This window comes from Sturnus vulgaris, unplaced genomic scaffold, assembly GCF_052056855.1.
Source record: "Sturnus vulgaris isolate bStuVul1 unplaced genomic scaffold, bStuVul1.hap1 Scaffold_1139, whole genome shotgun sequence".
NCBI lineage: Eukaryota > Metazoa > Chordata > Aves > Passeriformes > Sturnidae > Sturnus > Sturnus vulgaris.
Window position 1 is genome coordinate 77,010 of NW_028276044.1, and position 23,723 is coordinate 100,732.

Below are 23,723 nucleotides of genomic sequence, written 5' to 3' on the forward strand. Positions count from 1 at the left end.
CCGACCCCTCCCCCCCCCCCCTCCCCTCGGTGATGGACGTTGGCGAACCCCTCCCCCCCCGACACGCAAAGTTGGGGTCGGGTCACCGGGAAGCGAGAGCTCGGAATTTGGGAGTTTCGGCGTCGAGGTTCTCCGGTCGAGAGGTCAAAGTCGGGGTTTGGTCGTGGAGGATCTTCCAAAGTTGAGTTTTGGTCATGAAAGGTCATGGAGGATCTTCAAAAATCGGGTTTTGGGTCATTGAAATCATGGAGAAAGCCAAAAGTTGGGTTTTGAGGTCAATAAAAACTCAAAAGTTGAGTTTTGGGTCATTGAAATCATGGAGAAAGCCCAAAAGTTGGGTTTTGAGGTCAATAAAGGCATGGAGGATCTTCCAAAGTTGGGTTTTGAGATCAATGAACTCTCAAAAGTTGGGTTTTGGTCATCGAGGGTCTTGGAGGATCATCCAAAATTGGGTTTTGAGGTCAATAAAAACTCAAAACTTGGGTTGAGGTCATCAAGGGTCATGGAGAACCTTCCAAAGTTGGGTTTTGGGTCATTAAAACCATGGAGAAAGCCCAAAAGTTGGGTTTTGAGGTCAATAAAGTCATGGAGGATCTTCCAAAGTTGGGTGTTGGTCAATGGAAACCCAAAAGTTGGGTTTTGGGTCAATAAAGTCATGGAGGATCTTCCAAAGTTGGGTTTTGAGGTCAATGAAACCCCAAAAGTTGGGTTTTGGTCATGAAGGGTCATGGAGACCCTTCCAAAGTTGGGTTTTGGGTCATTAAAGTCATGGAGAAAGCCCAAAAGTTGGGTTTTGGTCATGGAGGATCTTCAAAAGTTGGGTTTTGAGGTCAATAAAGTCATGGAGGATCTTCCAAAGTTGGGTATTTGGTCAATAGAAACCCAAAAGTTGGGGTTTGGTCATTAAAGTCATGGAGGATCTTCCAAAGTTGGGTATTTGGTCAATAGAAACCCAAAAGTTGGGTTTTGGTCATTAAAGTCATGGAGACCCTTCCAAAGTTGGGGTCGGGTCACCGGGAAGCGAGAGCTCGGAATTTGGAGTTTCGGCGTCGAGGTTCTCCGGTCGAGAGGTCAAAGTCGGGGTTTGGTCGTGGAGGATCTTCCAAAGTTGGGTTTTGAGGTCATTGAAATCATGGAGAAAGCCCAAAAGTTGGGTTTTGAGGTCAATAAAAACTCAAAAGTTGGGTTTTGGTCATCGAGGGTCATGGAGGATCTTCCAAAGTTGGGTTTTGAGGTAAATAAAAACTCAAAAGTTGGGTTTTGGGTCAATAAAGTCATGAAGAAAGCCCAAAAGTTGGGTTTTTGGTCATCAAGGGTCATGGAGGATCTTCCAAAGTTGGGTTTTGAGGTCATTGGAAATTCAAAAGTTGGGTTTTTGGTCATTAAAGTCATGGAGGATCTTCCAGAGTTGGGTTTTGGTCATGAAAGGTCATGGAAGATCTTCTAAATTTGGGTTTTGAGGTCAATAAAAACTCAAAAGTTGGGTTTTTGGTCATTAAAGTCATGGAGACCCTTCCAAAGTTGGGTTTTGTGTCATTAAAATCATGGAGAACGCCCAAAAGTTGGGTTTTGGTCATGGAGGATCTTCCAAAGTTGGGTTTTGAGGTCAATGAAAACTCAAAAGTTGGGTTTTGGGTCATTAAAGTCATGGAGAATCCTCCAAAGTTGGGTTTTGAGGTCATTGAAAACCCAAAAGTTGGATTTTGGGTCATTAAAGTCATGGAGACCCTTCCAAAGTTGGGGTCGGGTCACCGGGAAGCGAGAGCTCGGAATTTGGGAGTTTCGGCGTCGAGGTTCTCCGGTCGAGAGGTCAAAGTCGGGGTTTGGTCGTGGAGGATCTTCCAGAGTTGGGTTTTGGTCATGAAAGGTCATGGAGGATCTTCAAAAATCGGGTTTTGGGTCATTGAAATCATGGAGAAAGCCCAAAAGTTGGGCTTTGAGGTCAATAAAGTCATGGAGGATCTTCCAAAGTTGGGTTTTGAGGTCAATGAAACCTGAAAAGTTGGGTTTTGGTCATCAAGGGTCTTGGAGAACCTGCCAAGGTTGGGTTTTGGGTCATTAAAGTCATGGAGACCCTTCCAAAGTTAGGCTTTGGTCTTGGAGGATCTTCCAAAGTTGGGTTTTGAGGTCAATGAAACCCCAAAAGTTGGGTTTTGGTCATGAAGGGTCTTGGAGAACCTTCCAAAGTTGGGTTTTGGTCATGGAGGATCTTCCAAAGTTGGGTTTTGAGGTCAATAAAAACTCAAAAGTTGGGTTTTGGGTCATTAAAGTCATGGAGGATCTTCCAAAGTTGGGTTTTGGTCAATGGAAACTCAAAAGTTGGGGTTTGGGTCAATAAAGTCATGGAGGATCTTCCCAAGTTGGGTTTTGGTCATGAAAGGTCATGGGGGATCTTCTAAATTTGGGTTTTGAGGTCAATAAAAACTCAAAAGTTGGGGTTTGGGTCATTAAAGTCATGGAGACCCTTCCAAAGTTGGGGTCGGGTCACCGGGAAACGAGAGCTCGGAATTTGGGAGTTTCGGCGTCGAGGTTCTCCGGTCGAGAGGTCAAAGTCGGGGTTTGGTCGTGGAGGATCTTCCAAAGTTGAGTTTTGGTCATGAAAGGTCATGGAGGATCTTCAAAAATCGGGTTTTGGGTCATTGAAATCATGGAGAAAGCCCAAAAGTTGGGCTTTGAGGTCAATAAAAACTCAAAAGTTGGGTTTTGAGGTCAATAAAGTCATGGAGGATCTTCCAAAGTTGGGTTTTGAGGTCATTGGAAACTCAAAAGTTGGGGTTTGGGTCATTAAAGTCTTGGAGGATCTTCCAAAGTTGAGTTTTGGTCATGGGGGATCTTCCAAAGTTGGGTTTTGGTCTTGGAGGATCTTCCAAAGTTGGGTTTTTGGTCAACGGAAACCCAAAAGTTGAGTTTTGGCGTCGAACGTTCTCCGGTCGAGCGGCCAAAGTTGGGCCATTGGTCATCGTCGAGGTCACGTGACCCCCAAAACCGGACATTGGTCATCGTTGGGGTCACGTGACCCCCCCCCCCCCCCCAAATGACCAATGGTCATTTTTTGGGGGGGGTCATGTGACCCCCAGAGTGACCATTGGCCATTTTTGGGGGTCACATGACCCCAGAGTGACCATTGGTAATTTTTTTTGGTGTCACGTGACCCCCAGAGTGACCATTGGTCATTTTTGAGGTCACGTGACCCCCAGAGTGACCATTGGTCATTTTTTGGTGGGGGTCACGTGACCCCAGAGTGACCATTGGTCTTTTTTTTGGTGCCACGTGACCCCAGAGTGACCATTGGTCATTTTTGGGGGGGGGTCACGTGACCCCCAGAGTGACCATTGGCCATTTTTGGGGTCACGTGACCCCCAGAGTGACCATTGGCCATTTTTGGGGGTCACATGACCCCAGAGTGACCATTGGTCATTTTTGAGGTCACGTGACCCCAGAGTGACCATTGGTCATTTTTTTTGAGGTCACGTGACCCCCAGAGTGACCATTGGTCATTTTTTGGGGGGTCACGTGACCCCAGAGTGACCATTGGTCCTTTTTGGGGGGTCACGTGACCCCAGAGTGACCATTGGTCATTTTTTTGGTGTCACGTGACCCCCAGAGTGACCATTGGTCATTTTTTTTTTTTGGGGGGTCTCTCCGGCCCCGCCCCTCCCCCCACCCCTCATTAAAGCCACGCCCAAACTGAAAAGGGGGGGGGGAGGGGCTTTATTGGGGGAGGGGCGAGGAGGAGGAAGAGGGAGGGAGGAAGGCTCGGGGTGGGGGGGGAGGGTCAAGAGTCCCAATTTTGGGTTTTTTTGACCCAAAATTCTTCATCATCTTCATCATCATCATCATCATCATCACAGTCCAAAAATCCATTTTTGGGGTTTTTTTGGACCCAAAATTCTTCCTCATCTTCATCATCCTCACCTTCCTCCTCTTCCTCCTCATCGCTCCCTCCCCTTAATCTTCATCCCCTCCTCCATCATCACCATCATCATCATCATCCTCCTCGGGCCTTCATCACCTCCTTCATCATCATCATCCTCAGGGCCTTCATCTTCATTTTTGGGTTCTCCCTCCTCATCCTCGGGGCCTTCATCACCTTCATCATCCTCGGGGCCTTCATCACCTTCATCATCATCAGGGCCTTCATCACCTCCATCATCATCATCCTCGTGGCCTTCATCTTCATTTTTGGGTCCTCCCTCCTCTTCCTCCTCATCGCTCCCTCCCCTTAATCTTCATCCCCTCCTCCATCACCATCATCATCACCATCATCCTCGGGGCCTTCATCACCTCCATCATCCTCCTCGGGGCCTTCATCACCTCCATCATCATCATCAGGGCCTTCATCACCTTCATCACCTTCATCCTCAGGGCCTTCATCTTCATTTTTGGGTTCTCCCTCCTCATCCTCGTGGCCTTCATCACCTCCTCCATCATCATCCTCGTGGCCTTCCTCCCCGTTTTTGGCCTCTCCCTCCTCATCCTCGTGGCCTTCATCACCTCCTTCATCCTCATCCTCGTGGCCTTCCTCGCCATTTTTGGCCTCTCCCTCCTCATCCTCGGGGCCTTCCTCCCCGTTTTTGGCCTCTCCCTCCTCTTCCTCGCGCGTCCGCTCTGGCTCGGGCCGGCAGCACGGACAGTCCGAGCGGTGCCCGGGGGCGGCGTCGCGCTGGGGGTCGTAAAAATCTGGGGGAAAATGACCCTGAGTGACCACTGAGTGACCACTGAGTGACCACTGAGTGACCCTGAGTGACCACTGAGTGACCCCTGTGTGACCCCTGAGTGACCCCTGAGTGACCCCTGAGTGACCCTGAGTGACCCTGAGTGACCCCTGAGTGACCCTGAGTGACCCCGAGTGACCCCTGAGTGACCCCAAGTGACCCCGAGTGACCCCTGAGTGACCCCTGAGTTACCCTGAGTGACCAATGAGTGACCACTGAGTGACCACTGAGTGACCCTGAGTGACCCTGAGTGACCCCTGAGCGACCCTGAGTGACCCCTGAGTGACCACTGAGTGACCCCTGAGTGACCCTGAGTGACCACTGAGTGACCACTGAGTGACCCTGAGTGACCCTGAGTGACCCCTGAGTGACCACTGAGTGACCCCTGAGCGACCCTGAGTGACAACTGAGTGACCCCTGAGTGACCCTGAGTGACCCCTGAGTGACCCATGAGTGACTACTGCAATGATGAGTGACCACTGCAATGAGTGACCACTGGGGTGAGTGACCACTGAGTGACCACTGCAATGAGTGACCACTGAAATAAGTGACCACTGCAATGAGTGACCAGTGCAATGACCACTGGAGTGACCACTGCAATAAGTGACCACTGAAATAAGTGACCACTGCAATGAGTGACCACAACACTGAGTGACCACTGGAATAAGTGACCACTGAAATAAGTGACCACTGCAATGAGTGACCACTGGAGTGACCACTGCAATGAGTGACCACTGGAATAAGTGACCACTGAAATAAGTGACCACTGCAATGAGTGACCACTGCAACGAGTGACCACTTGAATGACCACTGCAATGAGTGACCACTGCAATGAGTGACCCCTGGCGTGACCCCCTCCGGCCACTGGTCACTCACCGAAGGGTCCCGGCCGGGGTGGCCCCTCCAGCCCCTCCAGGACACTCAGCAGGACCCCGCACGTCCACTCGCCTTTGGCCACGGCCAGAGCTCGGAGTCGCCGCGTCCAGCCCGAGGTGGCCGCAGAGCCCAGAGCGGCCACTTCCGGTTCGGTCACGGCTCCGGCCGCTCGCAGCCCGGCCAGCAGGGCCTGGGCCGGGACCGAGGCCAAGCGGCCATCGAGGCTCCGGCCACCGGCCCGGACAATGTCCAGCGCCGACATGGGAGGGGAGGGACGGGGGAGAGGAGTGGACACGGAGTGGACACTGGAGTGGACACTGGAGTGGACACTGGAGTGGACAAGGAGTGGACACTGGAGGACACAGAGTGGGCACTGGGACAAAGAGTGGACACTGGACTGGACACTGGGATGGACACGGAGTGGACACTGGAGTGGACACGGAGTGGGCACTGGGATGGACACTGGGATGGGCTCTGGACACTGGGGTGGACACTGGAGTTGACACTGGGACACAGAGTGGACACTGGAGTGGAAACTGGGAATAGGGAGTGGACACTGGGATGGGCTCCGGACACTGGGACATGGAGTGGACACTGGGATGGACACGGGGTGGACACGGGTGGACACTGGGACACAGAGTGGACACGGGTGGACAAAGAGCGGACACTGGGATGGACACGGGTGGACACTGGGATGGGCTCTGGACACTGGACTGGACACTGGGATGGACACGGAGTGGACACTGGAGTGGAGACGGGTGGACAAGGAGTGGACACTGGGATGGCCTCCGGACACTGGGACAAAGAGTGGACACTGGGGTGGACACTGAGACACAGAACGGACACTGGAGTGGACATTGGAGTGGACACAGAGTGGACACTGGGACAAAGAGTGGACACTGGAATGGACACGGAGTGGACACTGGGAATGGGATTTGGACACTGGAGTGGACACGGAGTGGACACTGGGATGGACACTGGGATGGGCTCCGGACACTGGGGTGGACACTGGGAATGGACACCAGGACCGGACCCTGACCCCGAGTGGTCACTCCCCTATAGGGGACCCCCCCCCCACCCACCCATGGCTGCCCCTATAGAAACCCCTCCCCCACCCCCCATAGGGTCCCGGCCCCTATAGAAACGCCCCTCCCCCACCCTCTATAGGGTCCTGTCCCTTATAGAAACCCCTCCCCCACCCCCTATTGGGTTCTGTCCCCTATAGAAACCCCCTGTCCCCTATAGGGTCCCTCCCCCACCCCCCATAGGGTCCCGGCCCCTATAGAAACCCCCCAGTCCCCTATAGAAACCCCTCCCCCCCCCCATAGGGTCCTGTCCCCTATAGAAACCCCTCCCCCACCCCCTATAGGGTCCCGGCCCCTATAGAATCCCCCTCCCCCACCCCCTATAGGGTTCTGTCCCCTATAGAACCCCCCCCGTCCCCTATAGAAACCCCTCACCCCACCCCCTATAGGGTCCTGTCCCCTATAGAAACCCCTCCCCCACCCTCTATAGGGTCCTGTCCCCTATAGAAACCCCTCCCCCACCCCCCATTGGGTCCTGTCCCCTATAGAACCCCCCCTGTTCCCTATAGAAACCCCTCCCCCCACCCCCTATAGGGTCCCGTCCCCTATAGAAACCCCTCCCCCCACCCCCTATAGGGTCCCGTCCCCTATAGAAAACCCCCCCCGTCCCCACTAGGCCCCCGTACCTGTTCCCGGCCCCTACAGATCCCCTATAGATCCCCTATAGATCTCCTATAGATCCCCTATGGATCCCCTATAGGCTCCCCCCGCTATTTCCAGCCCCGACCTTTACGGAGCCCGGCCGGGCCCCGCCCCCTTCCTCTGACGTCACCGGGACGCCATAGGCACCGCCCCCCCCCGGCGCTGGTCGGGGCCCTATAGGAGCCTGGAGGGGTTTTTGGGGTTCTATAGGGGATCTATAGGGTCCTGGAGGGGTTTATGGAAGTTCTATAGGGGCTCTATAGGGTCCTGGAAAGGGTTTTTTGGAGTTCTATAGGGGATTTATAGGGTCCTGGAGGGTTCTATAGGGGGTTATGGGCGTTCTATAAGGTCCTAGAGGGATTTATGGGGTCCAAGAAGGGTTTATAGGGTTTCTGTAGGGGGTTTATGAGAGTTCTATAGGATCCCAGAGGGGTTTACGAGGTTCTATAGGGTCCTATAAGGGTAAATAGGGTTCTATAGGGGCCTTAAAGGGGTTTATGTGGGGTCTCTATAGGGTTTATAGGGTGCCTATAGGGTTTTACAGGGTCTCTATGGGGTTCTATAGGGTCTCTATGAGGTTCTATGGGGTTCTATAAAGTTTATAGGGTCTCTATAGGGTTCTATAGGGTCTCTATAAGGTTTATAAGGTTTCTATAGGTTCTCTACAGGGTTCTATAAGGATCCCAGGGAGTCTCTATAGGGTGTCTATAGGGTTCTGTAGGGCTTCTAGGGTCTCTATAAGGTTCTATGGGGTTCTATAAGCTTTATAGGGTCTCTATAGGGTTTCTATAGGGTTCTGTGGGGTCTCTATAGGGTTTATAGGGTCTCTATAAGGTTTATAGGGTTTCTATAGGTTCTCTATAGGATCCCAGAGAGTCTCTATAGGGTTTATAGGGTCTCTGTAGTGTTTATAGGGTTTCTATAGGGTCTCTATAGGGTTCTATAGGATCCCAGAGGGTCCCTTTAGGGTCTCTATAGTGTTCTGTAGGGTTTCTAAGGCCTCTATAAGGTTCTATGGGATTCTATAGGGTTTGTAGGGTTTCTATAGGGTTCTATGGGGTTTCTATAGGGTTCTATAGGGTCCCCAAATCTCCTCCGCCCCACCAGGGGGCGCCCCGCGCTCCCGAAGCCCCTCCCATTTTCCCGCCAGGACCGTACCACCGCCCGGCTCCCCCCCGATCCCCCCCCGCGCCTCCGGGGCAGTTGGGCCGCGCCGGCCGAGGCTATAAAAGGGCGGGCGGGCGCGCGCGGCGCGCAGTGCGGGCGCCACGTGGAGCGGACGCGGAACGCGCGGCACCGCCATGGCCTCCAACGGTACCGGCACCGTGGGGACCCCCGGAACCCCCTTTAACCCCCCCCGGGCAGGGACCCCCGAACACCGGGGAGGGACCCCCCCCAGGCCCCTCCTGACCCCGGGGGCGGGCGGGGGCCGCACGGCCCGGCGCGTTCTGGGAGCACCGGGGGGTGGATCCTGAGGGGGTTCCCGCGGCCGCCGGGAGTCACACGGCGTTCGTGGCGTTGTTTTTAATTGCCGTGCTTTTGAATGGTCATTTCCTCGTTAATTGGCGCACTTGAGGCGTTGTTTCATTGTGCAGGTGGCGTGATTAGCGCTGCTCTAGGGCTTGTGGGTGATTAGCGCTGTGTGTGTGATTTGATGCCGCGCCGTTTCCGCCACGCCTCGCTCCTATTTTTTTATTTTAATTCTTTTTCTTTCTCCTTTTAATATTTCCCCGCCTTAACGCTTAGAAACACTTCTGTTTTTAACACAAGCCGCAAATTCCGGGCGCTCTTTCGGGGTATTTTTATTACTAAAACCATCGCCGATGGGGAACAAAGCGCCGCGCCCGGATGCTCCGCGGAAGCAGCGGGGAGGCAAATTAACCCCGGAACCGCCAATTTTAACACAAAAACTCCATCTTTGGGTGGAATTCCCGGGTGTTACTTTAGATTTTGGGGTAATTCCGAGGTGTTTTAGTTGCTTTTGGGACCCCTTTTATTTCCCAGCCCGCCATTTTGTGGTTTTGCCTCTGCGCCACCGCCGCCATTTTGTGCGCGCGGCGCGTGCGCGGCGCCGCTGCCGCAGTGACACATCCGGGTCCTTCCGCGAAATCAAAAATCAAATTAAATTCAATCAAATTCCATCCAGTCAAATTAAATCAAAATCGTATTAAACAAACGCATTTAAAAAATTTAAACCCTAAAGCTTCGGTTTCGACGTTAAAAATTCCCGCCGGTTTCTGCCGTGAGGGGCGGGAAAGAGCGGCCGTGCCGTGAGGGGGAGGGTTCGGTTCCCCGCGCTTTGTCGCGGATTTCTGAGGGAAATTCAAACGCGTTTTAATTTAATATCAAAGTTTATAATTAAATTCGTATTTTATCGTGCTGTTGATGGGATTTTTGAGGGGGAATTCGATGTTTAATGCAGGTTTTTAGACCCTCCCCCGAATCCTCCCCCCCCGGGGCGCCGCTTTTTGTCAGGCGGAGCCTGAGGGGAATTAAAAATTTCAGCTTCGTTTTAAAATATAAAGGCTTAAATTTCAATTTATCCTTTTTAATTTTATGCGTAAATTTATTAATTGGTTGATTCGGTAAAATTTCCGAGGCTTTTTGCCGGCAGAGCCATGTGCTTACACACCCCCTTTTGTTATGTGGTGCCTGAGGGGAATTTTCAATTTTTCCTTGAATTTTTTTCTGTCGAAAGGATTAAATTCATTTCAATTATTATTTTTTATAACGCATAAATTATTAAATTCGAGCTCTGAACGCTTTTTGAAGGGATATTTGCTGTAAAAACCGGAATTTTTAGACTTTGCTCGTTGTGCTGAGCCTGAGGGGGCTTCGAGGCTTCGCGTCCATTTTCACCTCTAAAGAATAAAATTCGTTTTTAATTTCGCTTTTTATAATTAAAAAAACCCAAATTTTGGGCGGCTGAACACGTAAATTTTAATTTTGGGCGGGAAATTTCGCTCTTCAGCAGGGATTTGGTGATTTAGGGTGGGTGAAACACCCGAATTTTCCTTTATTTTTTGCCGAAATTTCCCCGTTTCTGCTCGAAAAAATCCAAAATAACGTTTAATTGCCGAATGAAATGGATAAAATATATTTATTTTAACCTGCTTTGAATTTTATTTCTGTAATTAGAATTTACCTGCCGTCGAGTAATAGCGTTAACAAATTGATCTCTTTAATTTAGGGGTTTATTTAGGCTTCTTAAATGTTAAAATTAAATTTATTTGGAATAAAAAGCGGTAATAAAGTGCTTTTAATTAGGGGAAAAAGAAAAGATGAGATGAGTTTATTGATAAGTAATTAAGGGTTGATTGGATTTTAATTACGGCAGTGGACGTGAAATATATTTAAAATAATTAATTAACGTTATTAGTCATTAAGGGAGTATTTAATTATGAAAATCCGTGGAAAAATTCCTTTAAATGGATTTAATGTTGGGTTCGTGTTAATTTTCCCAATTAATCGCTTGCTTTTAATTAGCAATAATTAACAGTATTAATAACTAATATGAGTATTAATGGATTAGGAGAATCGATAACCAATTAATTGAGCTATTAGTGGTTATTTTTGTGATTATTGAATAATTAAAAGCACCCTAATAACAATTAATAATTGCGCAGGGAGGAATTTATTCGAAGCTTTTTATTAATTATAGCTTTTGATTAATTGGGAGACGTTTAATAAATTTAATTTTAATTATTTAATTCATTAAAATCGTGTTAATGTGTGTAATTAAAAGCACTTGGAGTCTTATTAAAAGATGATTTTTTGTTTATATTGAAGGTAATTAATAAATAACGTTAATAATGAGCGTTGTGGGATTAGACTTAATTAACAGCATTAATAAACACTTAATAGAATATTTCAAGATCTCTTTCCCCAATTAAAGCTCCCTAATTAATAGCACTTTTAATTAAGCAGGTCGATGTCAAAATATTTTTATTTTCGTAATTAAAATGTTCTTTCATTAATTCACAAACACTTAATGAGTAAAGAAAAATATTTTTTTGCTTTCAAGCTGCTTAATAATTTTTCTGTAATTAGATTTTTTTTTATAGTTAATAAGTGCTTAATTAATTCAGAAAATTGTTTATTTGGAGCGATTTTTGCTTAATTAACCCCAATTTTTAACACCTTTCCTCCCCAGATTGTTTCCAATTAAAGCCCATTAATAACCAATAATTTTAATTTTATCTCAGTATTTTTTTTTTGCCGTTTCTGTAATTAAAAGCGCTGCTTTAATAGGTCATAGATTGAGAATTTTAAGTTTATTTTAAGCAATTTTTGCTTAATTAACCCCCAATTTTTAACCCCTTTCCTCCCTAGATTATTTCCAATTAAAACCACTTAATTACCAATAATTTTAATTTATCTGAAGGTGTTTCTGTTACTGTTTCTGTAATTAAAGCACTGCCTTAATGGGTAATAAATTGACAAATTTCTGATTATTTTAATCCATTTTAGCTTCATTAACCCCAATTTTTAACCCTTCCCTCCCCAGATTACAGCCAGACCGCCACACAAAGGTAAACCCCACCCCCACCCCCATCCCCCCCCTCCATTCCCGCGGGAATTTTGAACCGAATTTAATTTTTTTTTAATTTTTTTTTTATTTCTCTCCCCAGTTACGGCGCCTACCCCGCCCCCCCCAGCCAGAGCTACTCTCAGGGAGGGGGGCAGGGCTACTCCCAGCAGAGCTACGGGGGCTACGGGCAGAGCTCGGACTCTGCCTACGGCCAGGGGGGCTACAGCTCCTCCTACGGGCAGGGCCAGAGCGGTGAGAGCCCAAAAATCCCCAAAATCCTAAAAAAAACCCCAAAATCCCCGTCCCTGTATCCCACTGGACCCAAAATCTGCATTTCTGTACCCAAAATCTGCATTTCTGTACCCAAAATCTGCACCTTTGTACCCCAAACTGATCCAAAACCGACCCTGAAACCTCTAAAACTGAGCCCAGAACCTCTAAAACTGAGCCTAAAACTGCCTGGGCACAGCCAGAGCAGTGAGAGCCCAAAAATCCCCAAAATCCTAAAGAAAACCCCAAAATCCCCGTCCCTGTATCCCACTGGACCCAAAATCTGCATTTCTGTACCCAAAATCTGCACCTTTGTACCCAAAAATGTCCCTAAACCAGCCCTGAAACCTCTAAAACTGAGGCAAAAAATATCCCAAAAATATCCCAAAACTGCCTGGGCAGAGCCAGAGCAGTGAGACCCCAAAAATCCCAAAAAAACCCCAAAAATCCCCGTCCCTGTATCCCATTGGACCCCAAAATCTGCATTTCTGTACCCAAAATCTGCACCTTTGTACCCCAAATCTGCTCTAAAACCCTCAAAACCGGCCCTGAAACCTCTAAAACTGAGCCCAAAACTATCCCAAAACTGCCTGGGCAGAGCCAGAGCGGTGAGAGCCCAAAAATCCCCAAAATCCTAAAAAAATCCTTGTTCCTGTATCCCACTGGACCCAAAATCTGCACCTTTGTACCCAAAATCTGCTCTAAAACCCTCAAAACCGGCCCTGAAACCTCTAAAACTGAGCCCAAAAATGTCCCAAAACTGCCTGGGCAGGGCCAGAGCGGTGAGACTCCAAAAATCCCCAAAATCCTAAAAAAATCCTTGTTCCTGTATCCCACTGGACCCAAAATCTGCATTTCTGTACCCAAAATCTGCATTTCTGTACCCAAAAATGTCCCTAAACCGGCCCTGAAACCTTTAAAACTGAGCCCAAAATGTCCCAAAAATATCCCAAAACTGCCTGGGCAGGGCCAGAGCAGTGAGACCCCAAAAATCCCCAAAATCCTAAAAAAAATCCCTGTCCCTGTCTCCCACTGGACCCAAAATCTGCATTTCTGTACCCAAAATCTGCTCTAAAACCCCCAAAACTGATCCAAAACTGACCCTGAAACCTCCAAAACTGAGCCCAAAAATGTCCCAAAAATATCCCAAAAATATCCTAAAACTGCCTGGCAGGGCCAGAGCAGTGAGACCCCCAAAAAACCCAAAAATCCTAAAAAAACCCCCCAAAATCCCCATCCCCTGTATCCCACTGGACCCAAAATCTGCATTTCTGTACCCAAAATCTGCTCTAAAACCCCCAAAACTGATCCAAAACCGGCCCTGAAACCTCTAAAACTGAGCCCAAAAATATCCCAAAACTGCCTGGCACGGCCAGAGCAGTGAGACCCCAAAAATCCCAAAAAAACCCCAAAAATCCCCGTCCCTGTATCCCATTGGACCCCAAAATCTGCATTTCTGTACCCAAAATCTGCACCTTTGTACCCCAAATCTGCTCTAAAACCCTCAAAACCGGCCCTGAAACCTCTAAAACTGAGCCCAAAACTATCCCAAAACTGCCTGGGCAGAGCCAGAGCTGTGAGACCCCAAAAATCCCCAAATTCCTGAAAAAAACCCCCAAAATCCCCATCCCTGTATCCCACTGGACCCAAAATCTGCACCTTTGTACCCCAAATCTGCTCTAAAACCCTCAAAACTGACCCTGAAACCTCTAAAACTGAGCCCAAAACTGATCCCAAAAATATCCCAAAACTGCCTGGGCAGGGCCAGAGCAGTGAGACCCCAAAAATCCCCAAATTCCTGAAAAAAAAAAACCCAAAATCCCCGTCCCTGTATCCCACTGGACCCCAAATCTGCATTTCTGTACCCAAAAATGTCCCAAAACCGACCCTGAAACCTCTGAAACTGAGCCCAAAAATGTCCCAAAACTGCCTGGGCAGGGCCAGAGCGGTGAGACCCCAAAAATCCCCAAAATCCTCAAAAAATCCCCGTCCCTGTATCCCATTGGACCCCAAAATCTGCACCTTTGTACCCAAAATTCCCAATATTTTATCCCATTTTCCCCCATTTTATCTCAATATTTTATCCCCATATTTTATCCCATTTTATTCCATTTTATCCCGATATTTTATCCCATTTTTCCCCATTTTATCCTAATATTTTATCCGATTTTATCCCATTTTTTTTCTCGTTTTATGCCAATATTTTATCCCATCTTATCCCCGATATTTTACCCCCATTTTTCTCCATTTTATCCCGATATTTATCCCATTTTATCCCAATATTTTATCCCATTTTTCTCCATTTTATCCTGATATTTTATCCCATTTTATCCCAATATTTTATCCCACTTTATCCCGATATTTTATCCCATTTTTTCCCCCTTTTATCCTATTTTATCCCGATATTTATCCAAGTATTTTATCCCATTTTATCCCGATTTTTTATCCCATTTTCCCTCATTTTTTCCAAATATTTTATCCCATTTTTCCCCACTTTATCCCAATATTTTATCCCATTTTATCCTGATATTTTATCCCATTTTTCTCCATTTTATCCTGATATTTTATCCCATTTTATCCCAATATTTTATCCCACTTTATCCCGATATTTTATCCCATTTTTCCCCCTTTTATCCCATTTTATCCCGATATTTATCCCAGTATTTTATCCCATTTTATCCCGATTTTTTATCCCATTTTCCCTCATTTTTTCCAAATATTTTATCCCATTTTTCCCCACTTTATCCGATATTTTCCCCCATTTTTCCCCCATTTTTCCCCACTTTATCCCGATCTTTATCCCAATTTTATCCCGTTATTTTTATCCCATTCCCTCATTTTTTTCCCGTTGTTCCCCCCAGGTTACTCCGCCCCTGCAGCTCCTCCCTCCTACGGCTCCGGCGGCTTCGGCTCCAGCCAGAGCTCCCAGGGCAGCTACGGCCAAACCTCCTCCTACCCCCGGCTACTCACAGCCCCCCGCGGCTGCCTCGGCCTCTGGAAGGTGATTAATGACTCATTAATGACTAATTAATGGCTAATTTATCGTTATTGTAAACATCGATCCCAACCCGGTCACCCCCAGCCCCGTCCCAGTCACTGCAGTGACCCCAAACCTCCTCCTACCCCGGGCTACTCACAGCCCCCCGCGGCTGCCTCGGCCTCTGGAAGGTGATTAATGACTCATTAATGGCTAATTAATGACTAATTATTAATTAATTTATCGTTAATGTCAGCATAGACCCCAACCCGGTCACCCCCAGCCCCGTCCCGGTCACTGCAGTGACCCCAAACCTCCTCCTACCCCCGGCTATTCACAGCCCCCCGCGGCTGCCTCGGCCTCTGGAAGGTGATTAACGACTCATTAATGACTAATTATTAATTAATTTATCGTTATTGTTAACATCGATCCCAACCCGGTCACCCCCAGTCACTGCAGTGACCCCAAACCTCCTCCTACCTACCCGGCCTACTCACAGCCCCCCGCGGCTGCCTCGGCCTCTGGAAGGTGATTAATGACTCATTAATGACTCATTAATGACTAATTAATAACTAATTTATCGTTATTGTAAACATCGATCCCAACCCGGTCACCCCCAGTCACTCCCAGTGACCCCAAACCTCCTCCTACCCCCGGCTACTCACAGCCCCCCGCGGCTGCCTCGGCCTCTGGAAGGTGATTAATGACTCATTAATGGCTAATTAATAACTAATTAATGACTAATTAATAATTTATCGTGATTGTCAGCATCGTTTTAGGGTGGAATTCCCGGGTTTTTGGTGAAACTCCCTGATTTTCGGGTAGAATTTCCAGATTTTTCTGGTGAAATTCCCGGATTTTTTGGGGTGAAATCCCCAGGTTTTGTGTAGAATTCCCGGTTTTTTGGGTTGAAATTCCCAGATTTTTGGGTAAAATTCCCGGATTTTTTGGTAAAATCCCCAGATTTTGTGCAGAATTCCCAGATTTTTTTGCAGAATTCCAGGTTTCGTGTAGAATTCCCAGATTTTTGGGTAAAATCCCCAGATTTTCATGCAGAATTCCTGGATTTTTTGGTAAAATTCCCAGATTTTTTGAGTGAAATCCCCAGATTTTCGTGCAGAATTCCCAGATTTTTTTACAGAATTCCCAGGTTTCGTGTAGAATTCCCAGATCTTTGGTAAAATCCCTGATTTTTTTGGTAAAATCCCCAGATTTTTTGGTGAAATTCCCAGATTTTTTTGGTAAAATCTCCAGATTTCCTGCAGAATCCTCAGATTTTCCTGCAGAATCCCCAGATTTTTGTGTGAAATCCCCAGATTTTGTGCAGAATTCCCAGATTTTTTTGCAGAATTTCCAGGTTTCGTGTAGAATTCCCAGATTTTTTGGTAAAATCCCCAGATTTTTTGGTAAAATCCCCAGATTTTGTGCAGAATCCCCAGATTTTTGAGTGAAATTCCCAGATTTTCGTGTGAAATCCCCAGATTTTCATGCACAATCCCCAGATTTTTTGGTAAAATCCCCAGATTTCATTCAGAACCCCCAGATTTCCATGCACAATTCCCAGATTTTTGGCTAAAATTCCCAGATTTTTTGTGCAGAAACCCCCAGATTTTTTGGTAAAATCCCCAGATTTTGTGCAGAATCCCCAGATTTTTTTACAGAATTTCCAGGTTTCGTGCACAATTCCCAGATTTTTTTGTAAAATCCCCAGATTTTTTGCTGAAATTCCCAATTTTTTGGGGTAAAGTTCTCAGATTTTCGTGCAGAACCCCCAGATTTTCGTGCAGAACCCCCAGATTTCATTCAGAACCCCCAGATTTCCATGCACAATTCCCAGATTTTGTGCAGAATCCCCAGATTTTCGTGAGAAATCCCCAGATTTCATTCAGAACCCCCAGATTTCCATGCACAATTCCCAGATTTTGTGCAGAATCCCCAGATTTTCGTGAGAAATCCCCAGATTTCATTCAGAACCCCCCAGATTTCCATGCACAATTCCCAGATTTTGGGCTAAAATTCCCAGATTTTTGGGTAAAGTTCTCAGATTTTTGTGTAGAATTCCCAGATTTTCGTGCAGAACCCCCAGATTTCATTCAGAACCCCCAGATTTCCATGCACAATTCCCAGATTTCCATGCACAACTCCCAGATTTTTGGCTAAAATTCCCAGATTTTCGTGCAGAATCCCCAGAATTTTGAGTGAAATTCCCAGATTTTCATGCACAATCCCCAGATTTTCGTGAGAAATCCCCAGATTTTCATTCAGAACCCCCAGATTTCATTCAGAACCTCCAGATTTCCATGCACAATTCCCAGATTTTGGGCTAAAATTCCCAGATTTTTGTGCAGAACCCCCAGATTTTTTGGTAAAATCCCCAGATTTTCATGCACAATCCCCAGATTTTCGTGAGAAATCCCCAGATTTTCATTCAGAACCCCAGATTTCATTCAGAACCTCCAGATTTCCATGCACAATTCCCAGATTTTGGGCTACAATTCCCATTTTTTTCCCTCTCTCCCCCGCAGTTACGGCAGCGGCTCCGGCAGCTCCAGCTACGGCCAAGCCCCGAGCGGGGGCTACAACCAACAGCAGGGCGGGGGCTACAGCCAGCAGAGCTACGGGCAACAGTCATCCTACAACCCTCCCCCCAGCTACAGCCAGCAGGGCCAGTACAGCTCCGGGGGCTGTGAGTCACATTGCCAAAAAATTCCCAAAAAATTCCCAAAAAAATCCGGGATTTTGGGTGAAATCGGGACCGAAATTGGGGGATTTTGGGGGATTTTGGGGGATTTTGGGGTATTTGGGATGGGAACAATCGTCCTACAACCCTCCCTGAGCTACAGCCAGCAGGGCCAGTACAGCTCCGGGGGCTGTGAGTCACAATTCACAAAAATTCCTAAAGAATTCCCAAAAAAAATCCGGGATTTTGGGTGAAATCGGGACCGAAATTGGGGAATTTTGGGGGATTTTGGGGAATTTTGGGGGGTTTGGGATGGGAACAATCATCCTACAACCCTCCCTGAGCTACAGCCAGCAGGGCCAGTACAGCTCCGGGGGCTGTGAGTGACATTCCCAAAAAATTCCTAAAAAATTCCCAAAAAAATCCGGGATTTTGGGTGAAATCAGGACCGAAATCGGCGGATTTTGGGGGATTTTGGGGTATTTGGGATGGGAACAATCATCCTACAACCCTCCCTGAGCTACAGCCAGCAGGGCCAGTACAGCTCCGGGGGCTGTGAGTCACAATTCACAAAAATTCCCAAAAAATTCCCAAAAAAAATCCGGGATTTTGGGGTGAAATCCGGCGATTTTGGGCAAAATCGGGACCGAAATCGGCGGAAATTGGGGAATTTTGGGGGATTTGGGGGGATTTTGGGGGGATTTTGGGGGATTTGGGATGGGAACAATCGTCCTAAAAGTCTCCAGTGCAGCTCTGGGGGTTGTGAGCGACAATTCACAAAAATTCCAAAAAAATTCCCCAAAAAAATCTGGGATTTTGGGGTGAAATCCGGCGATTTTGGGCAAAATCGGGACTGAAATTGGGGAATTTGGGGGATTTGGGTCCGGATTTTGGGGCAGAATCTTTGGAATTTGGGTCGGAATTTTGGGATGGAATTTTGGGGATTTTTGGTCAGAATTTTGGGGCCGAATTTTGAGGATTTGGATCAGAATTTTTTGGTTTTGGGGCCGAATTTTGGGGATTTGAGCTGGAATTTTTTGGGATTTGGGTCAGAATTTTGAGGATTTTGGGGCCGAATTTTGGAGATTTTGGGTCAGAATTTTGGGGCATTTGGATCAGAATTTTGGGGGGTTTGGATCAGAATTTTGGGGAATTTGGGTCAGAATTTTGAGGATTTTGGGGCGGAACTTACAGAATTTGGGTCACAATTTTGGGGCCGAATTTTGGGGATTTTGGGTCAGAATTTTGGGGATTTTGGGGCAGAATTTCGAGAATTTTGGGGCCGAATTTTGGAGATTTTGGGGCAGAATTTTGGGGATTTTGGGGCAGAATTTTGGGGGATTTGGGTCACAATTTTGGGGCCGAATTTTGAGGATTTTGGATCAGAATTTTTTGATTTCGGCTCAAAATTTCGGGGATTTTTTCCCCCCCCCTTCTCACTCCCAACTTTCCCTTCCAGAATTCCCAAATTTTTTTAATTTTTTAATTTTTTTTTTTTTATTTTTTTTTTTTGCAGCCAACAGCTACGGGCAGGACGGGGGCTCGCTGAGCTCCGGGGGTGGCTACCAAGAGCCCGGGGGTGGCTACGGCTCCCAGCCCCCCCCCCCCCGAGCGCAGCCGCGGCCCGCGGCGCCTTCGGATCCCGGGGGGGCTTCGAGCGCGGCAACCGCGGCAACCGCGGCAACCGAGGGGGCGACCATGGGGTGAGCGGGGGCGACCGCCCGGGGGGGGGGAAAGGGGGGGAGTTTGGGGGAAAAATGTGAAATTTTGGGGAAAAAATGTGAAATTTGGGGGAAAAACGGAGAGATTTTGGGAAAAAAACGGGTGATTTTGGGGGAAAAATGGGGAAATTTGGGGGAAAAACAGGGGATTTAGGGGGAAAAACGACGAAATTTTGGGAAAAAACGGGAGATTTTGGGGAAAAAATGTGAAATTTTGGGGAAAAAACGGGGAGTTTTTGGGGAAAAATGGGGAATTTTGGGGAAAAACGGGGGATTTTGGGGAAAAAAACGGGAAATTAGGGGAAAAACGGAGGAATTTTGGGGAAAAAAAGTGAAATTTGGGGGAAAAACGGAGGAATTTTGGGGAAAAATGGGGAAATTTTGGGGAAAAAACGGAGTTTTTGGGGAAAAACGACGAAATTTTTGGGAAAAACGGGGAATTTTGGGGGAAAAACGGGGGATATTGGGAAAAAAAATGTGAAATTTTGGGGAAAAACGGGGGATTTAGGGGGAAAAATGAGGAAATTTGGGGGGAAAAATGTGAAATTTTGGGAAAAACGGGGGATTTTGGGAAAAAACGGGGAAATTTTGGGGGAAAAACGACGAAATTTTGGGGAAAAACGGGGGATTTTGGGGAGAAACGACAAAATTTTGGGGAAGAACGTGAAATTTTGGGAAAAAACCGGGAAATTAGGGGGAAAAACGGGGGAATTTTGGGGAAAAAAAGGGAATTTTGGGGAAAAATGGGGAAATTTGGGGGAAAAACAGGGAATTTAGGGGGAAAAATGAGGAATTTTGGGGAAAAAATGTGAAATTTGGGGGAAAAACGGGGAGATTTTGGGAAAAAACGGGGAGTTTGGGGGGAAAAATGTGAAATTTGGGGGAAAAATCGGAAATTTTGGGGAAAAAATGGAGAAAATGGGGAATTTTGGGAGAAAAATGGGGAATTTTGGGAGAAAAATGGGGAATTTTGGGGAAAAAATGGAAAATTTTGGGAAAAAACGGGGATTTGGGGGGAAAAATGGGGAATTTAGGGGGAAAAATGGGGAATTTTGGGGAAGAACGACGAAATTTTGGGAAAAAACGGGGAGATTTTGGGGAAAACGACGAAATTTTGGGGAAAAAACGGGGATTTCGGGGAAAAACGGGGAAATTTTGAGGAAAAAAACGGGGGATTTAGGGGGAAAAATGAGGAATTTTGGGGAAAAAACGACGGAATTTTGGGGAAAAAATGGGAAATCAGGGGAAAAAATGGGAATTTTGGGGAAAAAACAGGGAGTTTTGGGGAAAAAATGTGAAATTTTGGGGAAAAACGGGAGATTTTGGGGAAAAAACGGGGAGTTTTGGGGGAAAAATGTGAAATTTGGGGGAAAAAACGGGGAGTTTTGGGGAAAAACAAGGAAATTTTGGGGGGAAAACGGGGAGATTTTGGGGGGAAAAATGGGGAAATTTGGGGGAAAAACGGGGAATTTTGGGGAAAGAATATGGAATTTTGGGGAGAAAATGTGAAATTTTGGGAAAAAACGGGGATTTTTGGGGGGAAAAACAGGATTTAGGGGAAAAACGGGAATTGTGTGGAAAAAACGGGAGAAAATGGGAAGTTTTGGGGAGAAAATGGGGAATTTTGGGGAAAAAACGACGAAATTTTGGGGAAAAATGGGGGATTTAGGGGGAAAAATGAGGAATTTTGGGGGAAAAATGGGGAATTTTGGGGGAAAAATGGGAGAAAATGGAAAATTTTGGGGAGAAAAGGTGAAATTTTGGGAAAAAAACGGAGAATTTTTGGGGAAAATTGGGGAATTTTGGGAAAAAACGACGAAATTTTGGGGAAAAACGACGAAATTTTGGGGAGAAATTGGGAATTTTGGGAGAAAAATGGGGAATTTTGGGGAAAAAATGGAAAATTTTGGGAAAAAAACGGGGGATTTAGGGGGAAAAATGGGGAATTTGGGGGAAAAATGGGAGAAAATGGAAAGTTTTGGGGAGAAAATGGGGGATTTTGGGGAAAAACAAGAAATTTTGGGAAAAAAGTGGGGGATTTTGGGAAAAAATGGGGAATTTTGGAGAAAATGGGGAATTTGGGGGAAAAATGGGAAATTTTCTGGGAGAAAATGGAATTTTGGGGGAAAATGGGGAGTTTTGGGAGGAAAAATGGGAAATTTTTGGGAAAAACGGGGAATTTTGGGAGAAATGGGAAATTTTGGGGGGAAAAGGGAAAATGGGAAATTGATTTTTTTGGGAAAGAAAAGGTTTCAAAAAAAAAGAAAAAAAGGATTTTTGGGAAAGAAAAGGTAAAAAAAATCGGATTTTTTGGGGAAGAAAAGGTTAAAAAATAGATAAAAATGGATTTTTGGGGAAGGAAAAGGTAAAAAAAAAAAAAAAGGAATTTTTGGGGAAAAAAAGGTTAAAAAAGGAAAAAAAAAAGGATTTTTGGGGGAAAAAAAGGTGAAAAAATCGTTCCCAAGGTCACCTGTAAGGTCTGGTCCATAAAGGGTTAAAAAGGAAAAATATTGAGAGGAAAAAATGGAATTTAGGGAAAAAAAAAAAGTGGAAAAATGGAAAATATTTTAAGGAAAAAAACCTGGATTTTGGGGAAAATTTTAAAGGGAAAAAAAAGGATTTGGGGATAAAATGAGATTTAAAATGAAATTAAAAGGTGGAATTTGGGAAAAAAAAATGGAATTAAAAAGGTGGAATTGAGGAAAAAAAAAGGGAAAAAAATGGAATTAAAAAGGTGAAATTTGGGAAAAAAACTATTAAAAAATGGAATTTAAAAGGTGGAATTTTGGGGAAAAAATGGGGAAAAAATGAATTAAAAAGGTGGAATTTGGAGGAAAAAAATGTGATTTAAAAGGTGAAATTAGGGGTAAAAAAATACAAAAAATATGGAAAGAAAGAAATGGAATTTAGGGGGAAAAACGTTGGAAAAGAAAAAGTGAAAAAAATGGGGAAAAAAAAGGAAAAATGGTAAAACAAAAAAAAAAAAGTGTTTTGAGGTCACTGCAGAGAAAATGGTTAAAAAAGGTAAAAAATGGGTAAAAAAAAGGTAAAAAAGGGTTAAAAAGGTTAAAAAAAAAGGTAAAAAAAGGTAAAAAATTGAATTTTGGTTTGGTGTCCGGTGCTTGAAATGGTGAAAAAAAAAGGTAAAAAAAGCAAAAAATGGTAAAAAAAAACCCCAAAAATGGTAAAAAAAAAAAACAAAAAAAATGAGGGGAAAAGTGTGAAAAATTGGCAAAAAAAAAAAAATTTAAAAATGGTGAAAAATAGGGAGAAATGGTTAAATGGTAAAAAAAATAGAAAGTGGGGAAAAAAAGGTGAAAAAAATGAGAAAAAATGGTAAAAAAATGAATTTAAAAATTGTAGAAAAGGGGGGAAAAAAGAGGAAAAATTTAAAAAAAAGGGGAAGAAATGGTAAAAAAAAAAAGAGAAAAATAGTTAAAAAATGGTAAAAAAAAAGAGGAAAAAAAACGGTAAAAAAGGAAAAAACGGTTAAAAATGATTGGAAAAAAATGAGGGAAAAATGGGGGAAAAAAAAGGAAAAAATGGTAAAAAAGAATGAGGAAAAAAATGGTTTAAAATGGGAAAAAAAAAGAAAAAATGGTTAAAAATGATTGGAAAAAAATGAGGGAAAAATGGGAAAAAAAGAGAAAAAATTATTTAAAAAATGGTTGGAAATGAAAGAAAAAAAAGGGAAAAAACGGTTAAAAATGGGGAAAAAAAAGAGGAGAAAATGGTAAAAAAAAATGGAAATAAAAACGGTTTAAAATGGAAAAAAATGAGGAAAAAAATGGTTGGAAAATAAGAGGGAAAAATGGTTAAAAATGGAGAAAAAAGAGGAAAAAATGGTTTAAAAAGAGAGGAAAAAATGGGTAAAAATGGTAAAAAAAAAGAGGAAAAAATGGGTGAAAATGGTGAAAAAAATGAGGAAAAAATGGGAGAAAATGGTAAAAAAAATGAGGAAAAAATGGTAAAAATAGAGGAAAAATGGGTAAAAATGAAAAAAAAAAAGAGGAAAAAATGGTTTTGAAAGGTAAAAAAAATGGGGAAAAATGATTGGAAAAAATGGTTTAAAAGGTAAAAAAAAGAGGAAAAAATGGTTAAAAATGGTAAAAAAAAAATCCCAAAAAAAGCGAATTTTGGGGAGAGTTTTTGGGTGTTTGTGCCGCCGGTTTTTGGGTGGAATTTGGAATTTTTTGGGGTCGTCCAGGTGAGTATTTTTGGGGGGA

General features: G+C 45.2%; 2 protein-coding genes and 1 long non-coding RNA gene across 6 annotated transcripts in view; 2 read left to right on the forward strand and 1 right to left on the reverse strand.

Annotated features, from left to right (window-relative positions):
* Nucleotides 1-10: 10 nt before the first annotated feature.
* On the forward strand, nucleotides 11-2,754 carry LOC148219438 (uncharacterized). Of its 3 annotated transcripts, XR_015799786.1 has the most exons (4): nucleotides 11-685; nucleotides 1,235-1,315; nucleotides 1,429-1,491; nucleotides 1,942-2,754. It is a non-coding gene; the product is annotated as an uncharacterized LOC148219438 (long non-coding RNA). The 3 variants fall into 3 exon arrangements; XR_015799784.1 differs by having other exon boundaries at nucleotides 1,235-1,491; XR_015799785.1 differs by having other exon boundaries at nucleotides 11-233; nucleotides 1,121-1,491.
* A 941-nt stretch (nucleotides 2,755-3,695) lies between these two features.
* LOC148219439 (uncharacterized) lies at nucleotides 3,696-7,438 on the reverse strand. Of its 2 annotated transcripts, XM_088157596.1 has the most exons (5): nucleotides 7,303-7,438; nucleotides 5,592-5,920; nucleotides 4,519-4,680; nucleotides 4,315-4,485; nucleotides 3,697-4,117 (listed from the first exon to the last, which is right to left on the reverse strand). In XM_088157596.1, exons 2-5 carry the CDS (start codon nucleotides 5,851-5,853, stop codon nucleotides 3,933-3,935), a joined length of 780 nt encoding a protein of 259 aa, XP_088013722.1. In that variant the 5' UTR covers nucleotides 5,854-5,920; nucleotides 7,303-7,438; the 3' UTR covers nucleotides 3,697-3,932. The 2 variants fall into 2 exon arrangements, with proteins under 2 accessions (XP_088013721.1, XP_088013722.1); XM_088157595.1 differs by lacking the exon at nucleotides 7,303-7,438 and having other exon boundaries at nucleotides 3,696-4,081; nucleotides 4,369-4,485; nucleotides 5,592-6,638.
* A 1,241-nt stretch (nucleotides 7,439-8,679) lies between these two features.
* Nucleotides 8,680-23,723, forward strand: part of FUS (FUS RNA binding protein) — a 25,582-nt gene continuing 10,538 nt past the window's right edge. The window contains 8 exon segments of the mRNA XM_088157589.1: nucleotides 8,680-8,913; nucleotides 11,826-11,850; nucleotides 11,950-12,101; nucleotides 14,981-15,075; nucleotides 15,077-15,120; nucleotides 17,622-17,782; nucleotides 19,293-19,387; nucleotides 19,390-19,517. Coding sequence (XP_088013715.1) covers nucleotides 8,862-8,913; nucleotides 11,826-11,850; nucleotides 11,950-12,101; nucleotides 14,981-15,075; nucleotides 15,077-15,120; nucleotides 17,622-17,782; nucleotides 19,293-19,387; nucleotides 19,390-19,517 — 752 coding nt within the window. The 5' untranslated portion in view covers nucleotides 8,680-8,861.